General features: G+C 38.7%; 1 protein-coding gene across 1 annotated transcript in view; it reads left to right on the forward strand.

Moving 5' to 3' along the window:
* Positions 1 to 4712: 4712 nt before the first annotated feature.
* LOC107715444 (trichohyalin-like) overlaps positions 4713 to 12791 on the forward strand; it is a 113677-nt gene continuing 105598 nt past the window's right edge. The window contains exons 1-4 of the mRNA XM_016521588.1: positions 4713 to 4724; positions 4816 to 4962; positions 8624 to 8707; positions 12104 to 12175. Coding sequence (XP_016377074.1) covers positions 4713 to 4724; positions 4816 to 4962; positions 8624 to 8707; positions 12104 to 12175 — 315 coding nt within the window. The remainder of the gene's footprint in view (positions 4725 to 4815; positions 4963 to 8623; positions 8708 to 12103; positions 12176 to 12791) is intronic.

Below are 12791 nucleotides of genomic sequence, written 5' to 3' on the forward strand. Positions count from 1 at the left end.
TCATAGTGGTTTGAAATAGTTTTGAAACAAAGCTTTGTCATTTTCAAAGAAAAACCTGTCATGTGGTGTAACCATCAAGTAAAAAGTACAGACATATTTCTCACATCTTGAATGTGAGTGTACATTAGTTTTAATTTTAAGTTTTTAAACATATTTTCAAGGTAAAATATATATTATTTTATAAATGTCAAGAATTGTTCATTATCAAATATTATTACGTTTTTAGAGAGTTGCTCCACATGACATTTTACAACCCAAAATGACCTTCTTATGACCTATATTGTTTAATGATAGTCTCAATTTACTCTCCATTTATTGACTGTCTAGGAGAAACAATTGAGCTAAAACAGAGACACCATTAGTAACTTATCTTTCCTACAGGTGTCTTTTCCTTCTATATGTCTGGTTGCTTATTCTACCATCTTACTGGCATCTGTCTCACAGGTTTCACTTACTCTGTGGTTCATCTTCCCTGCATTGCTGTGGAATGTATATTAAGTACACACTGTAAATTGGGCTCAAAGTCTCATCAGATGCATGTCTTCCTCTTTAGGCTTCCACTGATCTCACTGCCCTCAGAGGAACAGAGCTTTTGAAGACTGAGGTACGGTTAAAGTTTTTGATACTCATTGCTCTTTATAGTCTCTCTTTAGTCCTTGTATTGGGAGTGCACTAATTACGCTATCCGAGCATTAACCAACAGTATAGATGTGAGTATGACAGACCTCTAAAGTCCTCCCCAAAAACTAGGGCTGAACGATTTTGGAAAATAATCTAATTGCGATTTTTTTTACCAATATTGCAATTGTGATTTAATATGCAATTATTTTTTAAAGCTCTTTATGAGCTATAAATCATTGTATAGTATGACCAACACACTATTAGATAGATTAAACATAAATGTCCTTTTCTGTAGGCCAGGCCTATATGTTACGATGAAATTAGGTGATGCATGAATTGATATGAACTACATTTTTATTTAACAACTACAATCACAGTAGTATATTGACTGATTTGTTGAACTTCCAACCTTGTAAGCATGTAATAATTATGACAACATAAAGCACTGACAAATAAGCCTGGTGTAAACATTAATATGAAAGTCAGTAACAAATCACACAAACTAAAGTAGATTGCAGAAATATAAAAACAAATCTGTTGCTTTACCACACTACTTTAGGTAATTCAAAGTCAATGTAATAAACATATGTAAACATGTGGACTGCACTAAACACTCTCTGTTAACTTTAACCACTGTTAACCACTTTGAGAACAGTGGTTCTCAAACTTTTTTGGTCAAGCCCCCCTTTAAACCTATAAAAAAATCTTATTTAATAAAAAAAAAACTGTTGCGGCGCGGCGCGACAACTGTGGCGTCCGTTATAGACACGGTGAGTGAAGCCGAGATCAATATATGCCTTGTCATATTTTCAGCATTTAGCATTTGAATGACCAGCACCTGCCTGGGTCTGTGCGACTTCATCTATGGCTTTTCTCTTCGCTTTCACAAACCGATCCATCTCCCATTCTAATTACGTCCTTTGGCTGTTTACTGTTTTATTTCTTTTCTTTTTCTGCTGATGGCCCGCGCTCGACTTGAAGCAGCGCTGCTTAGCTTACACCGATGGGTGTGTGTCATCAAAGTACTGCGAGAGCTATAAGAGAGCGCGGACGTCTCCGTATGCTTTCTCTCGCTGTACTTTGATGTCAAAGGCTACACCGATCGATCTTCAAGTGGAACACACCTCTTTACTCTCGCGTGTCACGTGACCGAGTGTAATCGCAGTCTCTGCGATTGAAAAATCGTGTTTTTTCATATCGCGATATTATCGCAAATGCAATTAATCGTTCAGCCCTACCAAAAACTGATCACAAGTGGCCACCTTTTGAGATTTGTTTTAATACTAGTCGATCTGTCTCTTCTGATGTCTGGCCCAATCACCTGCAATGGGTGTTAATGTATTAAATTGGAATTTAATAGGCATTCTCAATTCAATTCTGAATGGCACACAACCCTAGAGGGCAGATGGCTTGCCTGATTTTACATGGATAAGAACATGTCTGTGAGGGATAGATGTACAGTTTGTTCAATAGCTTATACTGTTCTTCGTGTTTATCGTTTAGCCAATTAAGCATTTTAAATCTGCCTTCCCAATTCATTTCCAGTGGACAAAATACTGACATGAATATTAGATTAGATCTCATTGTTTTTTGTCCATACAATCAAAGTCAATGGGGATCCCAGTTGCTTTCAACCAATCTTCAAAATATTTTCTTTTGTGTTCAAATGAAAGAACATCATAGACATTTGGAATGACATGTAGGTGAGTAAATGATTTTCAGAACTTTCATTTCTGGATGAACTGTCCCTTAAAGACTCTACAGCCTATTGAAAAGATCCCTCACAACCTTGTTTTCATTCATCTCAAATGAAATATGGTGTCTACCCTCAAACCAAATGTAAACAAGTCCGTAAAGCAATGCTAACATCTGCAATCTGGTTGGTAATACGTGATTGGCACACAGGGCTATATCTTCCCAAGAACCCTGATCTCTTGTGGAAAAACATGGTAGCCTATCCACAGTGGTCTTGCAGACACATCTGAATCTGTAATGTATTGACAGTTGAGCAGTCTACATTAAGTGCATACATTGAACACGCACATCTGTCAAGGGAGGGGGGTTATTTAGGAGGAAGATCAATAGAAGGTTAAATGACCGGCTCCTCTTCGGCACTACAGGCCCAGCGAGAGCAAGAGGGAGTCGCTCTTCCGAACTCTCCCCCTCCTTCTCGCTTTCCCCACCGCTTCTGCAGCCATCACATATACTCAGCTTAGTTAGCCTGGGAAAAAGAGCCCCAAACCCCGATCAATAACTTTGGTCTTGTCTGCCTAATTGCTCATTGGTTGACATTGGCACTCGGCTATATGTAAGTGCATGTTCCTGGAGTGATTCACTCTTCCCTTCCCTCTCTCTCTCCACCTCCCTCTCATTACTCTCAAAAACACCTCACGCCCTCCGTTCCTTCCTCTTCGCCACGTTTGGGATGGGAAACCCGAACCGCAGTTGTCACGTCGGGACGCGAGCATCCAAAGACTCCGGCAAGACCTGCTCCTCTCTCATCAGGCCCGTGACGCCCAGAGCGTTCAGGTAAATAAGCTCCGCTAATGACCATTAGGCAGATAAGACTCGCTCTCTCGCGCGCCTGTTATGCAGATCCGCGACAGGAAATTACCCTTTTTTTTTCTTTCTTCTTCTTCTCTCCTCCCACACCCCCCTGCGTCGATGATTACCATCCCTTCAAGTCTTAAGTGTGTTTGCATAGCGCTCTGATTATTCTCATGGCATCCTGCATGAATAAACAAATGCATGAGGGCGCATATCACGCAACCGCCAATGCGTATGGCTACATGTTCTTTGTGTATGGAAATATCATTTGGGTTTGTTTCAGCGGGACAATAAAGTCCGAAATACGTGTTGATTATGGCAGCGCTATTTGCATTTCATTTAATGAGTCGAGTGCTATAGCGACACTGCTCCTCTTTCTGGATTCAAATGCGATATTGATCAGTCAGTCTCGGGAGCTCAAATCAAAACAATGATGTTGTTCCTGAGCACCACATGCATTTTAACCTCAGTTTTTACTTATAAACAAACAATTATGGTCACTAATCGGATGTGTGATCCATTTTCCAACCCTCCGTTTGCCATAAGAAGCGTTTTGTTATTCCTTTCAGCTTTTTTTCCAGTTGTAGTGTGCTAATGTCATGATTTAAATGAAGTATTGATCAGTTTAGGAGGGGAGAATGGAGAGAGAGCGCAATTGTAAGGCAAAGAAAGAGCAGGGTTATCAGCTTGCATCACACACCGAAAAGCAGAGCAAAAGGATGAGCTGGATTTTTAGGATTAAAGGGAAACGATTCTCATTCTTCCCTCATCGTTTTAGTCCACAATCTGGCAGGAATTCGAGTGTTCGCTATGCCAACAGACGGATGGGAAGACAAGGCAAGGCTTGAAGTACTTGTCACCAGACCACAATCAATGGGTAAGGCGAGGGGCGACTGTTTGATTTAGGTGACTTAGGCGACTCTGTGGATTACTCTCGGGCCTCTAATGAGTGAGGTTAATTAATTGATCGTCGGCGGGGAGTCCCCGGGCCTCCATTTTGGATATGCGGCTGTCATCGTGCGATGATTTGAAATGCAGAAGAGGATGCTTGATAATGTCGGACTGGACCGGAACCAGGGGTCTGCCAAACCTCCTCCTCCTCTGTCCTTTTCTCGACTCCCATCTTCCCCTCCTCTCCGTTCTCTTTAGCAGGTGACCATATTGTGCTAATTACAATATTAATTATTTATTTTTGATGTGTCGTGTTGGGCCTTGCTTTAATGAATACTTTTTCGTTTCAAAAAGAGGATTGACATGGTGCAATAGTAGCGCAAACTGCTTGTGTATGTCACCGAAAATCCATCAGTAAAGATTCGTCTGCAGAAGTATTGCCTGTTCTCCTGCTCTTCCTGTCGAACAATGAGCTGTGATTTCGCATTTGGTTAAGAAGCATTGATTTTTGTTTCTGCATTCAGTGCAGGGCTGGCCCAGCCTGTCTAGAGTGTCAGGGTATATGTGAAGGGTCCTAGAACCGCTCAGGGTGGATGATGGGGCTGCGATGAAGGCCAGCTGAACGCCGGTTCTTCTTTGCTGGAGCTCTAGTCATGGCGGGTTCTGCGAAACGAGCAGGCGAGCGGAGAAAGAGGCTCTTTGTAGTGGATTGATTTTCTCTTCCTCTGTGCCCTGCCCTCTATTGTGGTTGGATAGCTGGACGACCAAGAGCAGAGACTGTGGGATCTGCAGAGAGAGCTGCAAGAAAGCCAGCAGGAGCTCCAGAGGGGACACGATCGCAACCAGCAGCTTCTCAGGCAGCTGCAAGATGCCAGGAAGCAAGATCAGGAGCTACAGGCTCAGGTAAAATCTTCACGTACAGGCCCAGGCCGCTTGGGCCCACACACACTCTCTCCCTCTTTCTCGCTTTCTCAATCTGCTGGTTCCTGTGGTCTTGTCCCGGTGGCCGACTAGGAGACAAGTTCTTTACTGGGGATCTGTCCCTGGGGCTCATCTAGTTGTCCTGATCGCCTGTCTGGCCTGTCTGGCCTGTCTGTACTCTTTCAGCTCGACTGAAGTTAGAGTTTACTTTGAGACAGGTGTTTCCCCCCTCCCGTGTCGAGGTGAGGAGGGTCCCAGAATTTTCCCTGCCAGATGCCAGGGAACATGATCCCAAAGAAGACATTTACTCTGGAAGGAAAAATGCAAATAGATACTTAAAACATGTGACAAAACCCTACTAAAGTAGCTCTTTCAAACAAAGCTCAGGAGACTTTATGTTATGTTTCTGAAGTTATGCTTCTGTTATGTATCAACCCTGTTTCTCAAATTCCTCAGGAAAATTAAAAACAGGACATATATATAACCATTTGATCTTATAAGAAATTGATGAGAAATATTTGAGTTTACATTGAAGACTCTGATTTTGGCAAACTTTGGTATCTTTGCAAATCTGTGCACAGTGTGAGACATTTTGGAGATCTCCTCTGAAACTCTTGAAAAGGACACCTAAGAATGACAAAAATCTGAGAAGATTAGGCTAAAGTCTCCATGTCTCCATTTATTCTCATTTGGATATTGAATATTTTCTTTCTTTCTTTCTTTCTTCTTTCTTTCTTTCTTTCTTTCTTTTGGGCTGTAAAGTGTAACACATACATAATTTCAATGCATCTAACTAAACAAACAGTTTGTTGTATTAGGCATGTAGCTGCAAGCTAGTGTTTGCTGCAGTGATACTCTGAGCCCTCCCCCTCCTGGATGGGATTGCTGACCAATCAGAGCTCAGGCTAGTGCTGTCCGTCAGCAGTGGCTGTGTCACCTGTCGCTAGGCGTCATGGCAGACTTGTTGTGGGAGCTCGACACTGATTGCTCAGAGAACAATTTCACAGTGCCTTTGTTTACTAACACTCCCACAGTTAAGTTCACGGCCTTTTTACGCTCCAGCCGCAGTTTGTTTGTTATCATGAAGGGCACCTTTATCATCTCAGTGTTCACTGCTTTATAATCTTTTAAATCAGATTCATTACTTTGTAAGCCTGCATTTTATGTGCAGTATCATTTTCAGTTCTCAAGACACGAGCGAGTATAGAGGTAGCGCAAAAATATTTGTCATTGTTTCTATTTAGAAGATATAGGCTGTGTCCGAAAACTGGAAAATGCTGACTTCAGAGGACACATTTCAAGGAAGGCATCAAGGCACATTCGAATCCAATGTTAGCATTACTTCCTGTCTCCTGAGATACCTTCATCTGGTCGATTTTTGAAGGCGGAATAGATGTATCCTTCGCTGCCTTTGATATCCCACAATCCTGTGCATTCCATTCCGTGATGGTTGAGCTAAAAATATAAAGATGGCATTCCAACGTTGCATTTGGTGGTCAGTTTGTATGTTTCTGACAAACTTTTTGCACTTTTGATGTTATTTCTAGTGAGAAATACGTAGTATTTAAATATCGGCGTGTCTATTTACACTAAGTGCAAATAGCCCGACTTGTTGGCAGAGGCTATTTACACTAACTCCGCCCACCAATGTGTGATTCGGCTAGTCAACATTACAAAAGACAGTCAACAGTCGTCAGCTTCAGTGGTGCAGATGGTAATCTGTAGCTATTTGCACTTAGTGTAAATAGCATATCACAAAAAAATGCTGCTATTTGCACTGTTTTTTTTTTGCACTTAAATAGCATCTATCGCTAAGAAAATATGCTATTTTCACTTTGTGTAAATAGCATCTATTGTCTCTATCGCTATTTACACTTAGTGCAAATAGCCGCTGCCATTAAATATTCACTTATATATCACCTTTGCACTTAGTGTAAATAGCATATCACAAAAAAATGCTGCTATTTGCACTTAGTTTTTTTTTTGCACTTAAATAGCATCTATCGCTAAGAAAATATGCTATTTTCACTTTGTGTAAATAGCATCTATTGTCTCTATCGCTATTTACACTTAGTGCAAATAGCCGCTGCCATTAAATATTCACTTATATATCACCAAAGCTCATTCTATTTTATTGTAGATCATTAAAACATTACGCTGCCTCAGAAGCATGTAAAAAATCAGTTTCGTGAGGTGTGCAAACACTGCCTGCAAAGTCGTTGCCTGATAAGGCAGCGAGGCAGCAAGTCAACTCCCTAGGTTCTCGGATGCAGCCATATTTAATTGTTAAATGTGCACTATGTATTTTTTAGTCATGATTTGCTGATTGACACAATAGTGCTGTTGCACTTTATACTGACACCTATTGGTGTGGATGTGAGTTTTTGGTTACCAATGCTGTTTTAAATAAATATATTAACAGACATAGCTGATTCATTTATTCTGCAGATGATAGGTTCAATTACAGGGGAACTATCTGGGTTGTAAATTCCATATCGATTGATCCGATCACAAGTGATTTTTATTTCATTTTTAGCATAATTTTTATTCTAATTATAGTTGAAATTTTAGCAAATTTGCTGTTTTAATATCGATATAGTTCTTATTAATTTTATTTCAGTAATATTGAGAGTATTTAAAATTATTATTTTGAATTAGTTTTTATGTTATATTATTTTATGTTATGTTATTTTCCATTTGTATTTTAATTTTAGTTTAAGTTTTAGTAATTCTGGTGTGCATTTTGTCATTTTTATTATCATTTTTTAAATGTCTATTTTATACTAATACTATTTTATAATAATATTTATTTCAGTCATTTTAGTACATCAAGTTAAACTAAATGAAAATGAGAAATTTTTCCATGGCAACTATCGGTAATGTTTACTTTATTTCAAGTAAGGTTTGTTTTTTGTGGTTGAGATCGAGATTAAGTTTTATCATCTGGTAATGACATGAGTTAGATTCATCTGGTAATGCGTTAGTGTTTACAATAAGGCCGTGACCATGCCTTGAATATTGGGGGGAATCAAACCACATTTTTTGAAGGGATCATTTTATTGAATGGATCTAAAAAGGATTTAAAGGAATTTCAGGGAATAAAGAAAATGACAGAAGACCAGTAAAATAACCAGAATTTATTGTAATCCGTTTGAATTATTTACAAAAAATTGCATTTTAAATTATGCACACATTCTTTCTTAATCACATGCCTAATATAGCAAAAATAGTTTCATTAATTTTTCTTGTCTCGTATTCAGTTATTAAATACACGAATTACGTTATTAAATACATGAATTGCAGTATGGTCATGTGCATTTTTGTCCACTTCAGAATGTTGTTGAAGTAAACAAATCTCAAAACATTATTATTATTAATAATAAATTATTTTATTTAGCATTGTCCCATTTCAAAATGAGATCACCTGAACAGCATGTTAATACCAGGTGTAAATGAAGCCATAGTATGAGTACTACATGAGTATGTAGTACTCTAATCATGTGACTCAATCTGGAGACCCACTCTATGTGGAATAACTCATATGCGTGCACATGATCTGTCAAAACTATTTATTGCTTTAGCTGTGATAAAATACTTTGTATACTAAAGGAGAGCTATGTAAAGTGTGTCTGCTCTCTTGTAGCTCTTGGAGGTGAAAAGGAATCTGGTGAAGCTGCAGGTGGAGAATGAAGCTCTACTGGAAATCAAACGACACCAGGCCACTGAGGTACCACTGTTGATGGCAAATTTGATCTGTAAATTGATTCATATTGTCATATTTTATTGGATGCTTGAAAAACGGTGTTGACATGTAAGTTTAGCCAACAATTTTGGAGACTCTGGTCTGTAATAATTCATGAAATTTGGTGCTGCACTGTTACTAAGATGGTCACCAAGTGAACTTGAATGCCACCTTGCTTAAAGGAACTTGGTACCAAGTTGTTTGTTTAATTTAGTTTGTTACCATGAGCATAACATAAAATTAGAAGTATTACCCTGTGCCACATGAAATACTTTGATATTGGGTGCAACATATCTCGTATCTTTTTAGCTTGTTTGTGCAGCCGTGTTGTGTGTATACGTTCGCACTCTCTTTCCCTCATTAATCTGTATGGCCGTGGATCTGAGCTCTAGCAGATGTCTCTCTCTAGGGGGCTGGGTTTTATATTGGACTTATACATAGCCATGGCTGAGGGGCTGCTGAGAAAAGGTCAGGCCTTAGTGAGCGAGTCTGATTATAGCTGGGAAATAAGTGCTCCACGAGGCTGATTGCAAGGTCACCTCCAGCAAGGGTCAGATTGAATGAGTGTGTCTGTGTGCGCCCTTGGAAAGAAGCTTCTATTGCAGGACGAGAGCGCACTCAGCTCAAGAATACACACTAACTTTGCGCACTGGTATTCTTCAAGCCTTCTTACGTAATCTACGCAAACTGTCAATCACTGTAAACGTCCTTGTGGTTGGCTAACACTTCCATCCATCAAAACTTAAAATGGACGCTATCTACAACTATAATTCGAATCGCTCATGTAAACAAAGGAGGATCTTTCGTTTTTTTCCCCTATTTTTTCGTTGTTTTGGATTAAAAAGTGGGATGCATTTTGAAGAGTGGACCCTTATCTTGAAATGTTGTGCTGGTGTTTCTTGGAATAGTCCGAGCTGACCAGAACTATAGGCAATGAAACGTAAGTACTGCCGTTCACTTTGTACGTGTTTAAATGGCCGGTCCTTCAGCATTTATGTTAACCCTTTCCTCTCTGGTGTATTGATTTAAAAAACAAGCTCAGAACATGGATCTTGAGTGTTTTAGCTGTCAAATGATATATAGTTTATGATAGTTGATTGAATATTGTTTTAAAACAAAGGTAATTAAAAGCACAGACACGCCTAAACACGCCCTTAACAGGTTTAAACTAATTAATTTTGTTATTTTTTTTTATTTCTCATTTTTGTTTAGTTTAACTGGAACTACTAAAATAACTAAAACTAAATAAACTGAATAAAATAAAGAATAAAATAAAATGAATAAAAATTATGTAGACATTTAAAAAAAATTATAATGAAAATGGCAAAAGCACACTGCAACATTACTAAAACTTTAACCAAAATTAAAGTGAAAACAGAAAATATAAACAACTCACAATACTAACAAAAATTATAATAATATATCAGTGATACTAAAATAACATTGATACCATGGTGCAGTGATGCTATCGGCTGGTAATACCATAATACTATTGATGAATATTAATTCACCACAGTATCTATATGGTATTCCAAGGTACTTCAGTGAATACCATTTATTACCATCAGACATGTCGAAGAAATCATTGTCATTCTCTAGTACTAGTTTGTATGTCATTGTAGTCTCTGGCCCTGTCTCAAATGACACACTTCATGTGCACTTGTGGACGAGACCATAGGATGTCCCATTCGTCATTTTAGCTTTCAGAAGCATGCTTGCGAGCGCCCCCTTTGCAGCCACTATTCACACCCTCGATTCACACACCTGCAGAGCCCCCACTGTGGTGAGCTCCACAGCAGAACTCTGCCCGGCAGTCAAAGCAGCATTATGTCACGAAAGTGAGGAAGACCGTGAGGGTTTAGGGTGCGATTTGGGACAGGGCCTCTGTCATTGATATACCATCTGCTGCTTGTTCATAGTCTCTGACCTCTCTGTATTTGTCACATGGTCTGGGAGTCATTACCATGGTTAATGCTATTCTGTTTATCCAGTTGACCCTTACAATTGTACTGAGCTGTCTTAAGCAATTTTACAGAGTTAAGATTTTTGGGATAGTTTTCACCATGAACATGCATTATACTGACAGATGTTTAGGATAGAGGAACTTGTTAAAGAATAAAGTAGAAATATCAGCAAAGTTTTTGATCTCCCTGTCAGAATATCAATGAGAGCTCATGGGTGCTACGTTCTTATTCTCTGTGTTTTATGATTACCTGGAGCTTTAATCAAATGTCCTCTATTTGCGAAGCTTCTAAACATAGTTTTTTTCAGCATTGCTTGCAAAGCCTCACCTAGAATCAGACCTATAATTTATACACATGGACATCATATTGTTTCCTTAAAGGCATAGCTCACCCCAAAATGAAAAGGCGTTCATTAGTTCTCACACTCATGTTGTTCCAAACAAAAATGACTTACTTTCTTCTGTGGAACATGAGGATTATTTGAACAATATTTTCTATACTATGAAATCATACTGTTACCTTGGATTGTCAAGCACGAAAAATGTCTAAAAGTTATCATAGAAGTCGTCCATATTTCTGATACTCTATATTCCAAATCTTCTGAAACTTTATGATGAGGAACAGACCGAAATTCTTTGTCCATTATTGTACTCCAGTCTCATACTTCCACATATTTAAATATATTGTCTCAACAAAGTGAATGTTTTTAAGTGAATAGCAAATTTTAATCTATTCGTCGCACAAATTTATCATATGACTTCATTTATAGCATATAAATCATATGGACTACTTCATTGTGCTTTTTGTCCTTTTTACAAAGAACGTAAGTCACAGAGTTTGCAACAACATGAGGGTGAGTAAATAATCATATTTGTCTGAACTATTGCTTTTAAAGAAATTATTTCTCCACTGCACATTTGGACAATTGTGCCTTTTGAAAGACCTTCATAACTGAGGTTAAAATAAGCCCCCGGCACAAGCCCGTCTGCCCACAGATCACACACTTCCACACTCTGAACGGCCATGATTTTCACAGAAATGAAGCTGCTTTCGTGATTGAAACTGTGGCCACATTATTACTCACCAGTGGTTCTGTGAGTGTGTACGTGTCTGTCTTGTGTGTTTTAATGACGCATACATCCTTTATCTGCACTTAATCCCAGCACTGTTTGCTCAGGAACAGATTACTGACAGCAGATGTGATGAGAGCAGAGCAGGGGAACCTGACACACACACAGACACACACACACCTCCGCTTCTCATTATGACAGAACAGTGCAGCCATTTTCTCACTGCTCTGTTTGTTCTGAGCTACCATCTTTGCTCTGGTTATTGTCTCCTTCTCAAAACATTTCTGTGTTTGATGGTAAACATTTGTGATGTGAATTTCATGATCTTTGTGCATGCGTGTTCACAGGCTGAGCAGATCCAGAGGCTGGAGGAGGAAGTGTCCAGGCTGAAATCTCAGCATAGTTCAGTCAGTCAGCAGGTAACTATCTGTACTGGCCCACGCTCTTATTTCTGCTCTTTTGCCCCGTCACACATCTCCCAGTGTTACCCTGTCAATAGAACCGTCACTTGAACTCTTTTCAACCCTCGAGCAGCTATTTTGTATCTAGGAAACTTAGCTAAGCTTATATTTCAGTAACACTAATCAAATGTAAGCAAATGTGTGACGCTGATCATGTAAACTCCTATGTACAGACAGTCAGATGTTCTTGCTTTCATTGAAGCAGAAAATGTTCTGTTTTACACAAACTTGTGAAGTTCATTTAGCTGGATTGCTGCTGCCATTTAAGAAAAATGGCCTCTAGTACCAGGGTTATTATAGTAAACTAAAACCATAAAAATCATTTTGTTTCTTGAAATAAAATAAACATTAACTGAAATACAATGAAATGTTTAAAACACTTAAGCTTATTTTAGTTCAGTTAGTTGCCAAGAAAACATTTTTAATTTTCATTAAGTTTAACTTGTACTAAAATGACTAAAATTACACCAACGTCAATAAAATAAAAAAAAATCACTGAGTTGGAAAAAGGATCACTCCCCTCCTAAAAATGACTTGTAAACTCAATCAGTTGTAGCTAATCACCTTCTCAATG

This window comes from Sinocyclocheilus rhinocerous, unplaced genomic scaffold (genome assembly GCF_001515625.1).
Source record: "Sinocyclocheilus rhinocerous isolate Xijiao unplaced genomic scaffold, SAMN03320098_v1.1 scaffold539, whole genome shotgun sequence".
In the NCBI taxonomy this organism is placed as follows: Eukaryota; Metazoa; Chordata; class Actinopteri; order Cypriniformes; family Cyprinidae; genus Sinocyclocheilus; species Sinocyclocheilus rhinocerous.